Source organism: Megascapheus bottae, chromosome 6 (assembly GCF_031878675.1).
Source record: "Megascapheus bottae isolate mThoBot1 chromosome 6, mThoBot2.hap1, whole genome shotgun sequence".
Lineage (NCBI taxonomy): Eukaryota > Metazoa > Chordata > Mammalia > Rodentia > Geomyidae > Megascapheus > Megascapheus bottae.
The window spans coordinates 43,138,087-43,153,749 of record NC_143514.1 but is presented as its reverse complement, the minus strand read 5'-3'; the positions used below and the strand labels follow the sequence as shown (position 1 = coordinate 43,153,749).

The 15,663-nt window shown below is 44.4% G+C and overlaps 1 protein-coding gene across 2 annotated transcripts in view; it reads left to right on the top strand.

The window, feature by feature from the left end:
- Positions 1–15,663, top strand: part of Patj (PATJ crumbs cell polarity complex component) — a 264,480-nt gene that overhangs the window by 211,971 nt on the left and 36,846 nt on the right. For both annotated transcript variants that reach the window (XM_090334725.1, XM_090334724.1), the window contains 6 exons: positions 594–677; positions 5,854–6,047; positions 7,530–7,677; positions 8,468–8,554; positions 10,323–10,428; positions 13,432–13,469. In XM_090334725.1, coding sequence (XP_090190851.1) covers positions 594–677; positions 5,854–6,047; positions 7,530–7,677; positions 8,468–8,554; positions 10,323–10,428; positions 13,432–13,469 — 657 coding nt within the window. The remainder of the gene's footprint in view (positions 1–593; positions 678–5,853; positions 6,048–7,529; positions 7,678–8,467; positions 8,555–10,322; positions 10,429–13,431; positions 13,470–15,663) is intronic.

Here is a 15,663-nt window from a genome sequence, read left to right as displayed (position 1 = left end):
CAGCCATAGCTCCACCTCCAACTGTTTGGTGATTAACTGACAACAGCAATCTCAGTCTTTTCTGTCCAGTCTTTTTTTTTTTTCCTATTCCTGGGCTTGAATTCAGAGCCTGGGTACTATCCTTGAGCTTCTTTTTGCTCAAGTCTAGCACTCTATCACTTGAGCCACAGCACTAGTTTCAGCTTTTTTCTGGGTATGTGGTACTGAGAAATTGAACTTAGGGCTTTGTGCATGCTAGGCAAGCACTCTACCACTAGGCCACACTCTAGGCCTCTATCCAGTCTTTTCTGTCCAGACGAACTTTGAACACAGATTCTCAGATCTCAGCCTCTGAAGATGCCAGGATTATAGGTATGATCCAACAAAGCCAGTTCTGAAGAAGTAAAATATTGATCTTAGGAATATTAACCCTTAATTATCCCATCTAATACATCACTGTATGTCTCATTTATCTTTCTATGAGCTGAAATAAACATTAGCACATATTGAAGTGTAGGTTTCTGCCTCATGGCCTGGTTGCTTGCTTATGAAAGCAGTTGTGGTCATGAGGAATGTATAGATGTTATTCTTTTTTGTTTTGTTTTGTTGTATAGGATGCAATAGTTATCCATGAAGTCTATGAAGAAGGAGCCGCGGCCAGAGATGGAAGGCTGTGGGCTGGAGACCAGATATTAGAGGTATGTAGTTTTAACTTCTATTTTCTCCACAAAGCTAATTCATATGTCTTCCACTCAGTTGCACCCACACTGATTTTGCTTCTATTTAACAAAGCTTATACCTTGCATTCTTGTTTAGCTTTTTCACTCATGTCTGATGAGTTTTATCTCCATTCCCTGAGAGCTGTTTTAATTAAAAGAAAAAAGTACAATACTGCAGCTGGATTCTTTTTTTTTCTTTTTTTTGCCTCTCCATTATTCCTTACTTAATTCCCTCCTAAAAACAGGCTCACGCCTGTAATCCTAGCTACACAGGAGGCTGAAATCTAAGCATCACAGTTCAAAGCCAGCCCAGGCACAAGAGACCATGAGACTCTTATCTCCAAATAATCACTAGAAAATAAGAAGTGGGGCTATGGCTCAAGGGGTAGGATGATAACCTTGAGCTGAAGAGCTCAGGGACAGCTCCCAGGCCCAAAGTTCAATACCTCACAATTGACAAAACACACACACACACACACACACACAAACACACACACACACACACACACACACACACGGCCAGGCATGAGGGTCCATACCTGTAATTTAGCCACTCAGGCTGAGTCAGGGAGATTACAAGTTGAAGGCTACTTTGGGCTAAATAATAGAAAATAGTAGAAAATATATACATAAATGTATATAAAACTTCACTTTAAGTGTTTTCTAAATCCTGACAAACCTGTGTGTCAGAAGGAAGTCTGCATCCTGTCACGAGCATTTTGATGTTTGTAATGTGGATGAATGTATGGATGAAGATTCGTGGTGTGTGCTCATACCTGTGATCCTAGCTACTCAGGAGGCAGAGATCTAAGGATTACAGTTCAAAGCCAAACCAGACGGAATAGTCCATGAGACTATTATCTCCAATTAACTATCAAAAGAACTGCAAGTAGAGCTTTGGTTCTAGTGGTAGAAAGCTAATCTTGGTGCAGGGGAAACTTAGGGACAAGACCTAGGCCCCAAATTCAAGCCCCAGGACCAAGGCAAAAACATAAAAACAAGCAAAAAACAATTGAAATGCTTACCTGGACTCTCAGGTTGCAGAGTCTCAGTTAGCTAAGTTGTTACAAGGTACGGAGACCAGAATAGCTGAGCAGGAACCTAATCATTGCCGGGCATCTGCTGGGAGAAACTAAAGAGCTTTTTCAATGGTCATGAAACCTTTCAGCAACATTTATTTCTTTCATTGGGTGAACTTAATGGAATAGTTTGATTTTTATGGTGGGCATGTATGATTTTTTTTTTGCCTTTCAGCTTTAATATAGTTCATTTTGGATGATGTCAGAGAATTTTATTCTTCCCTTGGTTCATTTTGGCCTCCCATGATGAAAAAGGAGTTATAATTAGAGGCAGCAAACAGCCAAGAAGGCATTAAAAGGAGAGGCTGGCCAGACTGCAAGCTTCCAGGCCTGGGGTTTCTGTGCAGGCCTCTGGTATGCGGTCAGTGGGCAGGCGTGCTCCCAGCTCATTCTCCGAGGTGCAGGGCAGGGGTAAGAGTGGGGAAGTCAACACAGCCCCTTAGGAAATGGTGGTGTGGTTTTCAGTCTGAGTCAGCACTTTGGGAGCCGGAAAGTGTGTGGGTTTTGTTTTATCCTTCCTAAATTTTCTAATTCATAATTAGAAATAATTATCATAATTGGCCTCTGAAGATAAACAGGTTAAATATTTTTTAAATAGTATAAACGCAGCTCAGCACCAATGGCTCTGGACCTGTAGACCTAGTTTTATTATCTTCTCCTCAAGCAATGGTTCTCCCACTTCCCACAAGCCCGTGGAGGGAGCCCTCCACGCCCCTCCCCTTCTTGCTCTGTAACCAGTATTGTGGGGCACGCACACAGGAGCACTTGAGGGCTGCCCCGTCCCAGGACCCAGCACACCAACTTGCCCCTCAGGATCTGGGAGCTCAGTGATGCCCACAGCAGAGGAGTCCACCTGAGACAGCCTGCATTTGAGCTGACACCTTCGTGTGGGAGCGTGGGAGAAATACTCTTCTAATACTAGAGTTTAATGAAAATGCTTTTAATTAAAAGTTTCTAATTAGAACTTTTTCTGAAGATATTTCAAGGCTTAGAATGTACTCCTTCCTTCCCTGGAGAAATTTTTGTTTTTAATTTAATAACAGGAGTGGTCTCCTGTGCCACCTATTGGCATACAAGGGAATAATCCGCTCAGACCAAATTTTCTTGAGACCTTATTTCCCCCTTTGTTCTGTGGCTTTACTGAGAGAGAAGGCAGCCCTGCCTGGTGCAGCTACCCACCAGCTCACAGGCATAATCCTAGCTACTCAGCAGGTTGAGATCTGAGGATCATAGTTCCAAGCCAGCCCAGCCAGCAAAGTCCATGAGACTGTTCCATCAATCACCCCAAAACTATCTAACCAAGTTATACTAGCCGGGAAATGGCAGTGTGGACCTCTGGCTTTGGGACATTTTCTTGACTCATACAATCAGCTTTAAGCAGCACCCCAAAGTCACCTTCTAAGAAGCCATTCTTCCTTGTCTACAACCATTCTTTTTCCTTTCCTTTTGTTTTTTTTCTTTTTCCTTCATTCCCAGTTTGAATTCAACTTTGTAAGTACTCTACCACTTAAACCACACACTCCCAGCTCTGTTTTCCTTTAGGTTTTTGTTGTTGTTGTTGTTGTAGTTGTTTTTCTAATTGTGGGGCTTGAACCCAGGGCCTGGGCTCTATCCCTAAGTCTGTCTGTGCTCAAGCCACAGCACCACTTCTGGTTTTTTTTTCCGTTTAAGCCCTGGGAATTAAACCCAGGGCTTCATGTATGCTAGGCAAGTACTCTACCACTAAGCCAGAGTCCCAACCCCTGCTTTAGTTTTTTTTCTTTTTTTGGGGGGGGGGGTGGTAATATCTCACACTTTGTGTATGGGCTGGCTTCAATCTTTGATTCTCTTATAATAACTGTGATAACAGGCGTAAACCATCATAGCTGGCTGTTCATTGAGATGAGGTTCTCACTAAAGTTTTGCCCAGACTAGCTTTAAATCCCCAACCTCTCAATTTCTGCCCCTCTCATAGCTAGGTAGGAACCACCACTGTTGGGGGCCAAGTCACCCCATGTCTAATAACTTTCTGCTGAGACAAGGCAAGGTGCAAGAGGCAGGGCACAAGACTTGATTACCATTGGTTACAAATGTGTTATTGTTTATCACTCTCTGCTGCGACCTAGAGTGAGGGTATATTAGCTGGAGGGACTTCCTCAGGAGAGGGGTTTTTGGAGAAAAAGATTTTCCTGTGTCTCCGTTCATGCTCCGGGGAAGCAAGGCTGAGTGCGGGAGGACAGTGGGCCCTCTCCTCTCGCGGCTTGGACTGGTCGGGGTGTGTTTTTCCCCATCCCTCCTACTAGTCGAGGGGGACCGGGGACGAAGAACCCCGACATACCACCTCTAGCATACTGTTATGATTCTATAAGCCCCAGATCCTTATTCTTTAGAATATCAGAATTGCAAAGGCCTTAGAACCAATAGTCACTGTTTAGTGACTTGTGCCATTCTTCTCTGTTTGGCTCTTTTCCCAGCTGTGACCTGAAGGGTTTGATTCCTGGCTGTTCAGCCCTTCAATTTGTCCCTTGTAACAAATTCACTAACCAAGGAAAAGGTAGTATGTAGGTTTATCTCAAATTTCTAGTCTTAGCCAAGAATGAAGTTTTCCTTCACTGCTTTAAAAGAAAAAAGCACTTGCCAATATCAGTATTCGACTTTCTTTGTGGCAGCTAAATCCAGTAAGCCATTTTTTTGTTGTTGTTTTTGGTGGGTCATGGTGCTTGAACTCTGGTCCTGGGTGCTGTCCCAGAGCTCTTCAGCTCAAGGCTAGGCACTACCCCTTGAGCCACCCCCACTTCCCATTTTCTAGTGATTATTTGGAGATAAGAGTCTCAAGGTCTTTTGTGCCCTGGCTGGCTTTGAACTGTGATCCTCAGATCTCAGCCTCCAGAGTAGATGGGATTACAGGCGTGAGCCACTATGCTGGCAATAAAAAAAAGTTTTTTATCCTTGTTTTAATTTTAAAGATGATGTACAGAGGGGTTAGAGTTATATATGTCATGTAATGAGTACATTTCTTTCCATTTAAAAAAATGTATATAAAGGGCTTCACGGGAGTACTTCAGAAATATTTAATCAAGAAGTAAAAGTCAGGTGTGGTGGTACGTGCCTGATTCCATCTACATGAGAGATGGCAGTCTAGAGGATGGTGATTCAGGTTGGCCTGTGGCATAAACAACTTATCTCAAAGATAGTTAAAAAAGGGGGGGGAGAAGTTAGCAAGACCCTGAGGCCCCGAGTTCAAGAGCCAAAATTGCCCTCCTTCCTCCCCACACATGCACATAAAAAGAGTGTGAGGTGTGGCTCAGAGTGCCTGCCTACAAAGTACCAGTCCCTTAGTTCAAACTCCATTACAGCTAATAAATAAATAAGTAGATTAGCTATGATCTCCATGTAACAGAGAAGGAAACTGAGGCTCAGGGAAGTTGCCCGGTTGCCCTGTGGTGTTCTTAGTGCTTTTACTGTGGGCAAACCTTGCTGCACTTCCTTAGATCCCGATTCAAGGAGAGAGCGCTATCTGTTCCATTCAAGAGTGAGGCTTGTCAGCCAGCACAGGCTCACGCCTGTCATCTGACGGCACGGGATGCTGAGGCCTGGACCACCATTGTGTGAAGCCAGCAAGGGCAGAAAAGTACATTAAGACTCAAGCTCCAGTTAACCAGCAAAATAGCAGACTGGAGGTGTGGCTCAAGTGCTAGCATGACTAACCAAGTGATCAAAAAAGTCAAACAAGCCGAAGTTTCTGAGTTCAACTCCAGTATTGGGGTGGGGGGGGGGAGTTGGAGGGGAGAATCTAATAAGAAAAGTGGTTCTAAATACATTGATAGAACACCATCTTTTATTTCCCTTCAACCTCAGTTAAATAAATTAGTTCTCTCCTGCTTTTTCTCCTTCACCAATTCTCTGGCAAGTTTGCAATTGTGTCCATTGCTCTAACCCACTGTCCACATTTACATGAGCTTGCGATGGGTAGGGGCTTTCTCCTTTTTATCTGAAGCCGCTCATGCAGCTGTGTGCTTTGGACATGATGGGAAGTGTCGGGAGGGTTCTCCTTGGATGGATCAAAGCAATCACCCAGATGGGTTGTCGTGTTGCAGGTGAATGGGGTTGACCTGCGGAGCTCCAGCCATGAGGAGGCCATCACTGCCCTGAGGCAGACTCCACAGAAAGTGCAGCTGGTGGTTTACAGGGACGAGGCCCACTACCGAGACGAGGAGAACTTGGATATTTTCTGTGTGGATCTGCAGAAGAAGTCCGGCCGAGGATTGGGCCTGAGCATCGTTGGGAAACGGTAAGGCCCAGCTGTTCAAGTCAGGATCAGCTTCCTCTGTGGTGAGCTCAAGTCCACGCACACCGAAGAAGACGCCTGCTGAACACTAGTGCTGGGATTTCCACAGCTAGGATGTCTGACAGATGACTGTATTTCTGAGTCATGCTTTACGAATGTAATAGCTGTCAGATCAAGGTAGAAGGAGACCACTGTGCACAGCTGTAATCCGAGCTGCTTGGGGGCTGTGTCTAGCAGCAGAGTCATTTGAGTTTGAGACTAGCCGCATTGTGAGTCCTATCTCAAAAAAAAAAAAATAATAGTAATTGTAAGTTCTAGCAACTCAGAATGTTATGCTCCCTTCTAGAGTACAAACAGCTAGGACATTTTTGTAACATTTGAAATATTTAGATCTGAGGCTTTGCAGAGTTAATAAATACTGTCATATCCAAGAAAGAGCTAATGATAGCCAGAGGGAGATTTATGCTGGGCACCAGTAATCTTAGCTACTCAGGAGGCTGAGATCTGAGGATCACCATTCGAAGCCAGCCCAGGCAGAAAAATCCATGAGACTCTTTTTGTTGTTGTTGTTGGGGGGGGCGAGTCATGGGGCTTGAACTCTTGGGTCTGGGTGCTGTCCCTGAGCTCTTCTGCTCAAGGCTACTGCCCTACCCCTGGAGCCACAGCACCACTTCGCATTTTCTAGTGGTTAATTGGATATAAGAGTCGCTGATCCTTTTGTACCTGGGCTGGCTTTGAACCACAATTCTGAGATTTCAGCCTCCTGAGTAGCTAGGATTACAGGTGTGAGGTACCACACCCAGCTAAATCCATGAGACTCTTATTAATAATCAGCCCACAAAAAAAAAATAGAAGTGGAGCTGTGGCTCAGTTAGTAGAGCATTAGCCTCAAGCAAAAGAGCTGAGGGACAGTGCCTAAACCCTGAGGTCAAGCCCCCATACTGGCGCAAAAATAATAAATGAGCATCATGTTTAATTTATGGACTGTGCTCACGTGGACACACAGAAATGGGCAACAGGTGGCTTCCAGGCCCCGAGGACTTGGGAATTGAGGTAAGAAGGCAGCTTTCAAAGTCTACAGGTTTTTGTTTATTTGTTTGTTTGTTTTAGCAAGTCCTGGGCTTGAGCTCAGGGCCTGAGCACTGTCCTTGGACTTTCTCAAGACTAGAGCTCTACCACTGGAGCCTCAGCACCACTTTTTTTTTCTATGTATGTGGTACCGAGGAATCGAACTCGGGGTTTCGTGCATGCTAGGCAAGCACTCTACCACTAGGCTTAACTCCTGGTCCCTAAAGTCTAGTTTTTATCCCCTTCAACTTTGAGACAGAAATTCATGCAATTAAGAGTTTTTAAATAATCAAGGCAGGAGTAAATTTCACAGGGTTCTTGGTAAGTTTTAGGATTTAATGCATAAAGTGAATGTTCTTAGATTCAATTAAGAAAAACTTGGTTGGCCAATCCCCGACTGCTTTGTGGTTTCTGCAGGAACGGAAGTGGAGTGTTCATTTCTGACATTGTGAAAGGCGGGGCCGCAGACCTGGATGGGAGGCTGATTCGAGGAGATCAGATCCTGACAGTGAATGGGGAGAACATGAGAAATGCCTCGCAGGAGGCCGTGGCCACTGTCCTCAAGGTAAGTCCTCCGAGACCACATCTGAAACCCACACAGAACTGCCCAAACCCACCTTGAGTGTATGACTAGAAATTGAATCTCTGATGATTTCAGATGACAAGAAATTGCTTTAAAAGAAGGTTCTATTACCTTGACAAAAATGTAAGGAACCTGCTTTTAGCTTTCTAAGCTAGATTTTCATGCTTGTGAAAATTCTATCTCTTCACTTTTGTCTTCTAAATGTACCTGATGCAGTGGGCCCACATGGAGCCTGGAGCCCTCCCTCCTGCTCTAGACCCTGCCTGGAGCATGTGCTGGGGGATTTTTCCAACCCAGCCTTCCCTTTCCCGCAAGGCAAGCACTGATGATTATCTGAACCAAGTTCTCCATTTTGCCAGTGGAAATCGAAAAGCTGCATTGTACACTACGAGTCCCAAAGCTGTTGCTGGACCTTACAGTGCTTAACAGCAGCATTCAGTTTGGAAAGATGCTGAGGATTGAGTGCCTTCTAAGGGTCTGCCACATAGACCCTCTTCTTCCTCAACTGAAGTGGGTTTGTTGTATTCTGTGCTTCGTAGATAAGTGTGGAGCTTGTAACAAAGACAGAGGAATTGCATGGGCATTCTACCACTTGAATCACAACTCCACTTCTGGCTTTTTGCTGGTTATTTGAAGCTAAGAGTCTCACAGACGTTTCCTGTCTGAGCCGGCTTCAAACTTCAGTCCTCAGATCTCAGCCTCCTAAGCAGCAAGAATTACAGGTGTGAGCTACCACTGCCCAGCTCACTTCTGTCCTTTTTGTCTTCCCAAGTGTGCTCAGGGGCTTGTGCAGCTGGAGATCGGGAGACTCCGAGCCGGTTCCTGGACCTCATCAAGGAAGACGTCGCAAAACAGTCAGGTGTCCATGGCTTCTCAGCTTTGCTCCCTCACTCCTGCTTCCAAGGGGAGAAAGCACCTCATTTTCGTGCTTTCTAATATGCAGCGCGTTCTCCAATTGCAGTGTGTTTTCATGTGTTTGAAATTATAGTGAAGGGTGGAATGGAAATTCATTAATCCCTAGATTTTTCTATGGTCATATTTTTTCCCTAGGACCACTTTGCCCTCCTGCTATTTGTTCTGTATTGCCTATGCACATATGTACACAGCTGTGTTTGCTTTAAAAAATAAAAAAGGAAAGAAAGAGAGAGAAAGAGGCAACATCTGGTGGCAATTTGACCCTCATTAGCACAACATTGTTTTATTCGTTCGATTAAATATTGCTATAAAGTTAACTTGTGAATAGCCACGCACACGTGCTGAGGGCATTAATGATGTATGCCTAGCAGAACGAACTGGGGGGCTTTCTCCAGTGGGAGGAAGGTCCTGGGGGTGACATTCTGTGGGTTAGCAAACATGTTGTGTTTATTTGCAAGGCTGATGATGTAAGTGCTATTTCTCCCTCCTCCCCGCCTGCTGTGTTTCTTTCCATTATAACGGCTGACAAACAAAATGGTAGACTATGTGTTTAACTTATATGGCAAGTATAGAAACCCATGTGAGATGCCCAGGCCCCCTTGGTGGGTTATAGCAGGCCATTTGAGGTTAAAACCATGTGACTTGAAAAATGGATTCTTCCCTAGGATCATAGAAGTAGTACAGTCTGCTAAGTGTGCGTGTGTGTGTGTGTGTGTGTGTGTGTGTGTGTGTCTGTGTACATGCCTTAAGAATTTTACTCAGGGTCTTCACCAAAGCTAGCATCCTATGACTTGAGCCACAATTCCACTTCCAGCTATTTGGTGATTAATTGGAGACCAATCTCTCATAGATTTTCCTGTCTGGGTTGATATCAAACTATGATCCTCAGATCTCAACCTTCTGAGTAAACAGGATTATAGATGGGAGCCTCAGCACCCAGCTCCATGACAGACTTTTTCTTTTCTTCCTTTTCTTTTTTTTTTTTTTTTTTTTTTTAGCCTGGCCTGGGGCTTAAACTCAGGGCCTGGACACTGTCCCTGAGCTTCATTTTGCTGAAGGCTAGCACTCTACCAGTTGAGCCACAGTGCCACTTTCTATTTATGTGGTACTGTGAAATCAAACACAGGGCTTCATGAATGCTAGGCAAGCACTCTAGCAGTAAGCCACACGCCCAGCCCCCATGACAGACTTTTGACCTATAATTGTGACACTATAAATGTATGCTCGTTCTGAGCCATTGTGTATATGGTAGCTAGTTGCTGCCTGTAATCCGAGCTACTCATGAGATCTGAGGATTGCAGTTTCATCCAAGCCAGCCTGGTCAGGAAAGTCTATGAGACTCTTTATTTCCAATTAATCAACAAAAAGCCAGAAATGGAGCTGTGGGCGCAGAAGAACCGTGACACAGTCTTGAGTGAGTCTCCAGGCAAGAGAACCAGGTCCTGAGTTCAACTAGTACTAGCACCCACATACACACACCAGCTCGAACAATGATTTGATTGAACTCCAGTATCTAAGTATGTATCATAGAGAAAGAAAAGGATAGGTGCACAGATGAGAGTTGAGTGTACAGAAGGGAATGAGTTGGGTTTCTTTTTCGTTCTTAGCCTCCGCAGAATTTTCTGATAGACTATGGTAGCTTCCGCAACTGGCATAAACATGCTAGGTACAAATTTGTCTGCAAGCAAGTGAGTGCTGAGTCTTTTTTCCAGGCGGATGCACACGACACTTGTCGACCTTCCTTGAATCCTGTCATCGCTGGCCTGCAAAACCTGGTGGGCGCAAAAAGAACTTCAGATCTCTCCCAGAAACCTCCAGGTACTACATGAAACAGCCTCAGAAAACCCATTTACTTGCCCAATATAAGTGTTCAAAAATCAGTCTAGTCCTCTTTAATTAAAATGTTTTAAAGCCAGACACAGTGTCACATGCTTCAAATTCCAGCTGATCTGGAAGCTGAGTCAAGAGGATTACCAACTGGAGCCCAGACTGGTCTATATAACCAGTTCAAGACCAGTCTGGGCAACTTAACAGGATCCTTGTCCCCAAAATAAAAGTAAAAAAGGAATAGGGGCCAAGCACTGGTGACTCATGCCCATAATCCTAGTAGCTTAGGAGGCTGAGATCTAGAGGATCATAATTTGAACCCATCCCAGACAGAAAAGTCTGCAACACTCAACCTCTGAAATTACTAGCAAAAAAAAAAAAAAACAGACAAAAAGTATGGCTCAAGTGGTAGAACATCAGCTGAGCTGGTGAGATCTTGAGTTCCAACCCTGCCCGGGACAGCCGGCAGCGAACCTGGATTCCTGAAATAGGGGGCAGGGACTAGGAAAAAATAGAAGAGAGTCAAACAGATGGGGTTCAGGAGGACTACAGCCCAAGTCAGCAGCCCAGGAAGGCTGTGAGCTTCAGACTGCAGCCTCCTGTATTTTCACATGGAAGCTTATATACTTTCTTGAAATCAGGGAACTGCCAGGGGTTACATTCATATGGTAAATCTCAGATCAGTTAAGCAGGACAAGGCCATAAAACAATAAAGCAATAAATCAATAAATCAAAGAGATCAGGGAGTTCACAATACAGACAATGTAGCTCAGAAGTTCCTAGGCTTGGTGCTACACGTGACAGCTCACTTCTTTGTGTGGTTATCTGATGCATATCAAGGGACAGTCTGATTCCACACTCTGGCTCCCAGCATAACCCCAATGCTAGTGGGAGCTGGGATATATAGTTCAGTGGTAGAGTGCTTGCATAGCTACACAAGATCTTGGATTCAACCCCCTAAGTCTTTTTTGATATGTGCCCTTAAGAATATATAGATAGAAAAGCAGGCACAGTGGCTCATGCTTTTAATCCTAACTACTCAGTAGGCTGAGATCTCAGGAACTTGGTTCAAAGCCAGCCCAGACACTAAAGTCCATGGGTCTCTTATTTCCAATTAACCACTAGAAAACTTGAAGTAGCACAGTGGCTCCAGGGATAGAGCAGTAGCCTTGAACGCCCAGAGTTCAAGTCCCACGACCAACAACAACAAAAAAATCAGTCAGTCAATAAATACATAGACATACAGATAGATAGATAGATAAATAGATATAGTTACAAATATGGGGCTAGAAGTGTGACCTAGTGGCAGAGTGCTTGCCTAGCATGCATGAAGCCTGGGGTTCAATTCCCCAGTACAGTGTACACAGAAGAAATCAGAAGTAGTGCTGTGGCTCGGGTGATAGAGTGCTAACCTTGAAGAAAGCCCAAGGATAGTGCTCAGGCCCGAAGTCCAAGCCCCCAGGACTGGCCAAAAAAAAAAAAAAAAAATATATATATATATATATATATATATATATATATATATATACACACACATACACACACACACACATACATATACAGATAGATCTGGGTGCTGGTGGGTTACACCTATAATCCTAGCTACTCAGGAAGCTGAGATATGAGGATTGTAGTTCAAAGCCAGCTTGGGGAAGGGAAGTCCAGGAGACTCTAATCTCCAATGAACCACCAGAACACCAGAAGTGGAAGTGGTGCTGTGGCTCAAAGTGGTAGAGCTCTCGCCTTAAGAAAGCCCTTGAGCTGAAAAGCTCAGGAACAGTGGCCAGGCCCAGAGTTCAAGCCCCATGACTGACAAAAATAAAAATTACAAAAGATAAATAGATCACCAAGTACCACTGACTCATAATCATAAACTACGAGGGAGGATGAAATATGAGTATCACACTTCACAGCCAGCCTGAGCAGAAAAATTCCATGAGACTCTTATCTCCAATAAACTACAATACCGCCCTCCCCAAAAAAGCCAAAAGTGGAGCTGTGGCTCAGGTGATAGAGTGCTAGCCTTGAGCAAAAAAGCTTAGAGGCAGTTTCCAGACCCTGAGTCCAAACGCCGGGAATGGCACACATACACAAAGAATACATAAATAGCCCTGAGTTTGGCCTAGTGGTAGAGTGCTTGCCTAGCATACACAAAGACCCAGGTTCAATTCCTTGATTCCACATGCACAGAAAGAGCCAGAAGTGGTGCTGTGGCTAAAGTGGTAGAGCTCTCGCCTTGAGAAAGTCCAAAGATAGTGCCCAGGCCCTAAGTACAAGCTCCAGGACAGAAGGGGGGGTGGGGATCAACAGATAAGCAGAAAAATAGAGTGTGTCTGACAGGGTAGCAATTTCCACAGAGAGCATTACTAAACGGCAGGTGACTGGAGGGGAGTCCAGGGTCAGGGCAGACAGGGATTTCAGTCTTTCATTGAGTAAAGGGTTATCTTTGATTAGAAAATTATACCGTGGAATCCAAGTGGCTCATCCTCTGAGCCTTGAATCACTGCTCCAGACAGCTCCTGTTCTGTCCATAAGGCTCTGTCAGACCCAAGGACCCTGGCCTGCCCATCTTGATAGAAGGGCACTCCTGTGAAACAGAGAGCCAGGCTGCAGAGCTGATCTTAAGAAGGGATATAAGGGACTGAGAGTTTGGCCTAGTGGTAGAGTGCTTGCCTAGCATGCACGAAGACCGGGGTTCAATTCCTCAGTACCACATACGTAGAAAAAAGCTGGAAGTGGTGCTGAGGCTCAAGTGGTAGAGTTCTAGCCTTGAGAAAGTGCAAAGACAGTGCTCAGGCCCTGAGCTCAAGCCCAGGACTGGCAAAAAAAAAAAAAAAAAAGAAGGGATATGAACACCAGAGGATCATAGTTTGAAGCCCATTCACTTTTTTCTCCTCTCTTTGAAGGCCCAAAAGTTTATGGGATGTTATGATATCCTAAATATATTAGCTCTGAATTGGAAAACAAATTAATGGCCTTACTCTTTTTTTATAGGCACAGATATGGGCCCAAGAACTGTTGAGATCATCAGAGTAAGTTATTCTGCTGTTTTTATTCTGGCTTGTATTAGATTGGCATAAAATGTGCATTGTAGCTGGGCGAGGTGGCTCACACCTGTAATCTTAGCTACTCAGGAGGGTGAGATCTGAAGATCAAGGTTCAAAGCCAGCCCAGCACAAAAGGACTAATTAACCACTACAAAATGGGAAGTGGGAGGGGCCGGGAGTTTGGCCTAGTGGTTAAAGTGCTTGCCTAGCATGCACGAAGACCCGGGTTCCATTCCTTGGTACCACATACATACAGAAAAGCCGGAAGTGCTGCTGAGCCTCAAGTGGTAGAGTGCTAGCCTTGAGAAAGTCCAAGGACAGTGCTCAAGCCCTGAGCCCAAGCCCAGGACTGGCAAGAAAAAAAAAAAAAATGGGAAGTGGGGCTTGGCTCAAGGGTACGGTGGCAGCCTTGAGCTGAAGAATTCAGGAACAATACCCAGGCCCAGGGGTAGGGTGGTAGCTTTGAGCTGAAGAGCTCTGGGACAGCACCGAGGCCCAAGGGTGGGGTGGTAGCCTTGAGCTGAAGAGCTCAGGGACAGTGCCCAGGCTGAGTTCAAGCCCCTTGACCCACACACAAAAAAATGTGCATTGTTCGTCTTACTACAAATGAGCAGATTGTTACGAGGCTCTTCCAGGCAATGAATTGACCATTTAACAGAAGTAGACTTAGAAAAATAGAGTAAATAACAGACATTGGTGGTTCATGCCTGTAATCATAGTTACTCAGGAGGCTGAGATCTGAGGATTGTGATTCAAAGCCAGCCTGGGCAGGAAAGTCCATGACAGGACATGGAGCTTTGGCTTGAAGTGGTAGAGTACTAGCCTTGGGCTAAAGAGCTGAGTTCAAGTCCCACTACCAGCCAAAAAGAAAAATAGATTAATACACATAGATGACCACTGATTCATATGTGAGTGTGTGTGTGTGTGTGTTGTGTGTTCACATTTTATAAAATACCCAGACACTCGTAGCTCACACTGTAAGCCTAACCACTCAGGAGGTTGAAATATGGAGGATCGTGATTCAAGGCTACTGCTGGCAGAAAAGTTTGCAAGACTCAAACCTGGAGATATGGCTCAGCTGGTCCTAGCCAAACAAGCATAAGGCCCTGATTTCAAACTCCAGTACCAACAAAAAGAAAAAAAGTATAAAATAAAAAATGATGTCAGGCACCAATGACTCATACCTGCAGTCTCATAGCTACTCAGGAGTTTGATATCTGGGCATAAGTTACAGTTTGAAGCCAACCTGAGCAGGATAATCCATGAGACTCTGATCTCCAAATAATCACCAAAAAGCCATACGTGGAACTGTGGCTCAAGTGATAGAGCATTAGCCTTGAGGAAAAAAAAAATTCAGAGACAGCGTCCAGGCCCTGAGTTCAAACCCCAAGATTCATGCAAAAAATAAATAAATAAATAAAATAAGGGCTGGGAGCATAGTCTAATGGTAGAGTGCTTTCCTTGCATGCATGAAGCCCTGGGTTCAAGTCCTTGATACTACATACACAGAAAAGGCTGGAAGTAGGGCTGTGTCTCAAATGGTAGAGCACTAGCCATGAGAAAGTCCAAGGATAGTGCCCAGGCCCTGAGTTCAAGCCCCAGAACTGCCAAAACAAAATAAATGAATAAACAAATAAACAATATAAACTGGGTGCCAGTGGCTCACACATATAATCCTAGTTACTCCGGGGGCTGAGATCTAAGGATCGTGGTTCAAAGCCAGCCTGGACACTAAAGTCTGTGAGACTCTTATCTCCAATTAATCACCAGAAAACCAGAAGTGGCACTGTGACTCAAGTGCCACTAGCCTTCGGCTGAAGAGCTCAGGGACAGCACCCAGGCCCAGAGTTCACAACCTGATGATAAACAAGCAAACAATATTTTGGACATCATCTTATAGCTAGCTTATTCTCTTCACTTGGCAGCATGAACTTTTCACCACATCAATAAGTGGTTTTGGTTTTGGTTTTTGAGACCATGACATGACTTTTACTGATTCCAGAATATTCTGTGTGTGCATATGGCTATGATTTTCTTAAACAGCTTCCTCTTACTGAAGAATTTCTTAATTTCTATGTTATATAACAAAACACCTTTATAGTTAAAATTGCCCATATCATGGATAATCTCTCAGGATTCATTCCTAGAAATTCAACTGTGAAACCAAACACCATGCTTG